We start from the raw sequence: 6,496 nt of genomic DNA on the forward strand, positions 1-6,496 counted from the left end.
GTTCACGCTGTGAAAAGAGATGAAAAAGTTTTGTTACAGAAACACAGTAGGCAGAGGCGGCGGAGCGTTTTGGAACGTAGGGGGAGGGGGGAGGGGCTGTCCTAAAAATACTCGGCAGGTGCAACGTTTTTCCGTTCTAGCAACGTTTTGTTTTCCGAACAGTTTCTAGACCGAGATGAGATTTGCAAAGATTCACAAATTGTTTTTTGAAGGTCATACGAACGTTTCCTATCATTTTCGAACTATTCCGATGTTAAAGGAAGTTTCCCGAAGACTTCCAAGGAAGTTTCAAAGATGTTTGAACCCACTCACGAGACGGAATATCTTGACAAACCAATTTTACGCTGCGCTCGCGATATTTTCGGCACTAATTATAAAACTAATATCGTTTACCGTAGTTACTATCTTATTTTATCATAGTATCGTGTTAAATTGACATTTTCGTGATGTTTGGCGTTCGGATAATGTAAAAATACTAAGCATTTATCGACCGTTCACAAACGTGGAATCACACCACTGTGCTCACCCCTAAATACCTCATTACAGGAAAATTACGCATTTTCAATATGAAAGAGACAAAAGTCGAAATGTCTAAACCTTACCGTCTAAGCTAAGATTCGGTTTACAATCTACCACAATCACACCAACGAACTCCTCGAGGTCCTCGCCGGATATCTTCACGCGTAAGGCTCAGTTGCAGCTAAACGAATATTTCTCAATTTCTCAAATAAAACCTGATTTGTTTCAACGATTTGTCAATTTCGTGGCGGCGTGGAGCAAATGTGTCATGTTCATTTCAACGGTTTGTTTTTGACGATAATGCAATATTCTGAAAGTAATTTTGTCTTTTCATCTGACCGTTTTACATAATCCTGAACAGAACAAACTTAAAATAACATTTCCCGCGAGTCTTTTGCAAAGAAAGTGGAAGATCTAGTAAAACATTAATTTCTGAATTTAAAAACATTAGAAAAAAAGGCGCGCATGCACCGAAATTTGTTTAAAATATTTAGAAAGTTTCCTAACATGCATTTGAAGGAAACACTTTAGGTTATATCCATGTAGCTAGGAGTATACCAACGATCGGTAAATTTAACGGTTTGCATTTGAAGATAATGCAATATTCTAAAAGTAACTTTTTCTTTTAATCTGGCCTTTTTACATAATCCTGAACAGAAGAAACTTAAAATGAAATTCCCCACGAGTCTCTGGCAAAAAAAAGGTAAAACAATAATTTCTAAATTTAACATTAGAAAAAAGGCGCGCATGCACGACCAAAATTTGTTCAAAATATTTAGGACGTTTTCTAACATTTAAAGGAAACTATTTGGGTAATATCTATGTAGCTAGCAGTATACCATCGATCAGTAAATTTTAATTGTACCGAAATTTAGATTGTGCAGTTGTTAATCCTTGGCCAACACGGAAACAAATTCAATGAAATTTTGAAAGCGAACTTACACATTTGTGAAATTTTGGACATAAAGATTTCAGTCTAAAGTGCAACAGATTGACGTCTATTGTAAGGAAACGCTCTTGTAAAAACTAAAATAATTTTCTGTGAACAAGATAGGGTCGAATTTGTAGATGTTGTAATTCAATTTTATCCTTGGTTCAAATTGGATTTTCCTGTGATTCATTATCATACACAAAACATGAGTTTGAAACAAAGAAAAAAAGGAAACAAAGGAAATTGTCATTTTAGCTTAGGATAAAATTGAACTACAACAGTTATGTCCATCAGACAGGTCTACATGCTGCGAGAATCATAGATCGGCAGCCTCGACTTTTTTATCACAAAAGTTAAAAAAGATATTACACCCCAAAATATACTTTATAAAATTAATGACCAATGCGATTTGTTCCACTGATTTTCTGAATCAAACTAATTAGCACGCTACAATTTGTCGGCCACGATAAATCCGGACGAAAATCGGCTCAGGTTTTAACTTGCGAGCACGCTCCCAAGTTGCGACAGGACGAAAAAAGAAATAAGCGAGCGAAGCGAGTCGAGCTTTGCCTTTGGGAGCATGTTCGCAAGCTATCTCGTTTGAATGTAGCCTGGGTAAGCCTACGTAAATGGCGCTTTTGTTGTTCTACCCCCTTAGTTCGGGTTAACGCGCGGTGGACTAGCCACTCACGGCTATATTGAATGGCGATCCCATACGCGCGCGACTTCTATTCGACAAGTTGGCTGATTTTTAAAAATCTGTGACCACTTCACGCATTCTCGCTTGTCGAGCCCGATGTGATAAACGAAAACGAAATCTGCAAAAGAATCGATGCAAAACGAAATATATTTTTCAGTACTTTTAATAAAAACAAACGAAACTAACAAATCTATCACCTGCCATTTTACTTTTTTGTTTTACAAAAAAGGCTTTGACTAACACAACACATATGCAGTGTTTGCACTGTACATTCACTGATTTACCGTGGCCGACAAATAGGAGCGTGAAAATTGCCTCACCTCGGTGTAGACGTATGCAGGAATATTTCCAAGCAATAATTCTCGCGATTTTGACATGTATCTTTGACAGTTATTTTAAATTTTTGCATTTGTTTAGGTTTTCAATATTATGGATTAATTAGTAAATAAACCCCTTCAGTGGTCGCATTTTGAAAAATTTCTCATGTAAATAATCAACCTTGTTCCCTGGAAGAGAGAGACCCTGGGAATGAGATTGGAGAATAAATTGTTTCTGATTGACATGTGCTGAATGCGTATAAAGGACCTTTCTGTCACCACGTTTACCGTTTAATGCATAAATTAATTGTGGTTTGATAAGTGAGTGAAGTCAAGTCATTTTAATACCTCATTACAATTCGGTAAAAGGGAGTCTGGAATAGGGTGGAGTTTTTTGGTGTCTAGTCTAGTAGAGGGTTGCAAAATCAGCTGAATATGACCTGGTAGAGGGTAGGGGTTTTAAAGTCCCAGCGGCACACCCCACCCAAAAATATACCCGGCGCCCACTGTGCGTTATGGTAACAGTGTACAATCACAGCATTTCATTCACTCGACACGAGCCTCTTTTTTCGCTTTTTGATTGGACTTCCCCAGGAAGAGAAAGGAAAGGTAAAAGAAACAATAAAACAAAACTCAAACTCGCTGGTGGATCACAACAAGCAAAGAACACGTTTATTGACATTTGAACAGCTTAGATACACTTTGTCGTATTTGAGGGTTTCGACGGTGGTACAACACTGGGTTTATACTGGAGATTATCGAGGCGATTGGAAAATACAACGGTTCCATAAACATAAAGGTGGCTGGATTGGCTGTCTTTGAAATAACTACAACTATAGCACAAGGAATCAACACCAGGACAAGTTCCCCCGCAACCCAACTTGTTGTGACAGTTAATTTGCGCTCAATGGCTGCAGTTGTATGAACTGGATTGTTCCCCTGCCCCGGGTCCGCTGCTGGGTCGCTATTCTGGGCCACGGAATTGTTATGCTTATTTAAAACATAAAGCGTCAAACCCTGAACGATGACAATGAAAAAGGAGATTGCTATCACATAACAGGCCTCTAGCACCTCTACTACATTCTGTGGTACAATGCGGGTTATCTTGGCTGTGATAATAAAAATGGAGAGAAGCCACACCCCAAAGCACTCCAGGCAGGCGTGCCAGAGTTTTACAGAGACCTTATACCACATTGCCTTAGCAACAGCTAAGTAACGATCCAAGCTTATCACAGCAAGGCTACCTACAGTGCCGAGCAAACACAAGAAAAAGGATGCAACCATCACAGGGTCATCCCTCTCGCTGCGATTTAACGCGCAAACTTGGCTGTTGATAATTTCCTGAACCCTATATTTTAAATACACTGGGGTCACCAGCCCTCCCCACAGAAGATCAGTCAAGGTCAAACTACACAGCAACAGAAATCCTGGACGAATTCGCATTCCGCCCTTTAGAATCGCTATCAAGATTAACCCGTTTGACAGGACAATCCAGATACCTAACAGCGTATTGACCGGTGTCAACACTACATTAGTGTAATAGAAGTAATCTCGTTGCAACGTTTGTGACACTCCAGGGATGTAACAGCTTTCCTCATCTCCATCTCGGTGCTGAGTGGTGTGATTACTGATTCCGGCGTCAGAAGAGGAAACGTTTATATCGGCCATAAACCTAGGGTAGAGAAAGCTCTTGTTAGCTACGTTAATTTTATTATTGTTAACGGCTACTACTTTTAGTGATTTTTTCTGTGCAAGATTTAGCGACTATTTATATTAAGGATTTTCCGAAAATTAAAAAAAATAGTTATATATTGTAAAGCATTTTTTTTATGAAAATCTTATTTACGTGTATTTTCAGTTTAATTCCATCGCCTGGAAAGTAGCCATTTTAGCTCAAAGCTTCATTTACATTATTAATATTTTTCTATACGAATATCTTTAAAACCCCTTCTTACCTCCAGTTAAATTATTGAGCGAACATCTGAAAACTCCTGACAGATTGGCAGCTTTTTTGTTTCTCTTTCACCTAAAAATGATAAAGATAAAAAGTTACTTGCACTATCTAACCTGGATAAAGTCCTTTGACAAAGAACTGAAATGTTACGCGAACTTCGGTGGTATTAGTCGCCTTCAAATATTCCGCCTTTCGTATAAATTTGTAGTCCGGCGGCTAAGCTCGAAATTTTAGTCGAATTGTGCACTTTTTGATACAAGCATGAAATTTGGCACACTGAAAGTGGTCACCAACAGAAGTTTTTTCAGATATAGTGCCAAGCCCGAAAAACGCCAGTTTCCATGGAAACCACAATGTATTAAAATAAATGAAATTTCGTGAAATATTTGTTTATCCTGTTTTATAGACAAATACTATTATGTTAGGTAGTGATACCAAGTCGCACTTACAAAATTTAAAATGAAATGCTTTAATTTAGACTGTTTACAGCCCTATATATTTTCGTATATTTCTTCTGTTAGCGAACTGCGAACGCTGTGATCGTGGAATGATTCGCGAGAGCTGGACGCGTGGGGGAGGGGCCTCTTGGCTGAAAATTTCATTGCTGATTACTATCTGAAAATGGGAAATTGGCGTTGGCACTATATCGAGAATTGATTAATACGTGAAGGCTTGTAATCCTAAAAAATTTGGTGCTTGTATCAAAAACCGCACAATTCAGAAGCTAAGCCGCCGGACTATTGAAATGTTTTAAAAAAAGTTTTTTTTCGACTTGATATGCGGAAGGCAAAATATACGTCTACTTACTTTTAACAATGTCTGTACGTAACGACCAATGATTCAATTATGCAGTACTTCGTTACTTAAAAGGTATATAGTTCAGAATTCCACTTTAAAACAGCTTCAAAGTTACAAGCTGTCTCAACATTACCGGCTAAAATATGCCTTTGAGTAATGAAATAAATATGCATTTGCTGATCCTGACCGTAGAAAATCGGAACTAGGTTAGACTTAGCGAGACATGTACAATAGGCACTTAAAACAATAAAACGAAAACCTTCAGTCTCTTTTCGTAAACTTATTTAAGACGACATCTGGTGTATTAAAGCTAAGAAAAAACACCATCTTAAAACGTTATACCGGCTAATTTGCATTATTTGTTAATTAGCTAATTTCCATTAAGTTCTGGAACAGCTATTTCAAAAATTCAATTTCGTCATACCTTGCAGATTTTCCGTTTTAGACATAAAGCAGCCTTCAGAATTCAACAAATCCAGACAGACTGATCCAGAGAATCTCTTACAGACAAAAGGACTATATCTGCATGGAAGAAAAACGTTTGTCACTGCAATGTTTTGTTATTATTTCAGCACACAGACTTCAAAGTTTCGCGATCGACCAAAATGGATCGGAGCTTAATATACATGTATCACTATATAAAAAATGTTCGGGTTGTAGCCAGGCATGTTAAAAATACAAATTAATAAGTTGACACTAGCTAAAAATATTGTTTTTGGACGTTTCGGCCACTTACTTGTTGCACTCGGAAAGTTCATAAAATTTAAAAGGGTGCGTTTCTTTGGGAAAAATCCAAATCCGGATTCTTGATCCAAAAACGGATTTTGCGTTTCTTTACCTATTTCCGAAAATGGATTAATCTTGGATCAATGATCTGAAGAATCCACACTTCGAGTGGATACATCAGATCATATCTGAATCCGGATTTTTAGGATTCATGATCCGTGCGTTTTTTTGGGAAAGGATTCGAAAAAGTACCTTGGCCCAGCGGTCTTTGCTGTGAAAATACAAGTTCGCTCTTTGTTAACACTGCCATACGGAAAGTTTTAGGCGGTTATTTCGATCAAAATACAAAAATTTTTCACGATAAAAGGAAACGGTAGCTTCAGATAGGTATGTAGTATCATTTTAAACAGGATACAGGTTTTCTAGAACAGCCATTTTGTGCCATTTTGTATCCTTTTAAAATTGTCACGAGTGAAATTTGCACTGATCATTTCGCAACTCATTCTTCGCTCTCAGATGCTTTCTCGCCACATTGTGCTTAACGCTAAAGA

At 37.8% G+C, this 6,496-nt stretch overlaps 1 protein-coding gene across 1 annotated transcript; it reads right to left on the reverse strand.

Moving 5' to 3' along the window:
• Positions 1–3,139: 3,139 nt before the first annotated feature.
• On the reverse strand, positions 3,140–4,135 carry LOC144640663 (adrenocorticotropic hormone receptor-like). The gene has a single exon (XM_078499756.1). It carries the CDS (start codon positions 4,133–4,135, stop codon positions 3,140–3,142), a length of 996 nt encoding a protein of 331 aa, XP_078355882.1.
• Positions 4,136–6,496: the final 2,361 nt, after the last annotated feature.

The sequence above is a fragment of the Oculina patagonica genome, unplaced genomic scaffold, assembly GCF_052425735.1.
Source record: "Oculina patagonica isolate OP01 unplaced genomic scaffold, crgOcupat unplaced4, whole genome shotgun sequence".
Classification (NCBI taxonomy): Eukaryota; Metazoa; Cnidaria; class Anthozoa; order Scleractinia; family Oculinidae; genus Oculina; species Oculina patagonica.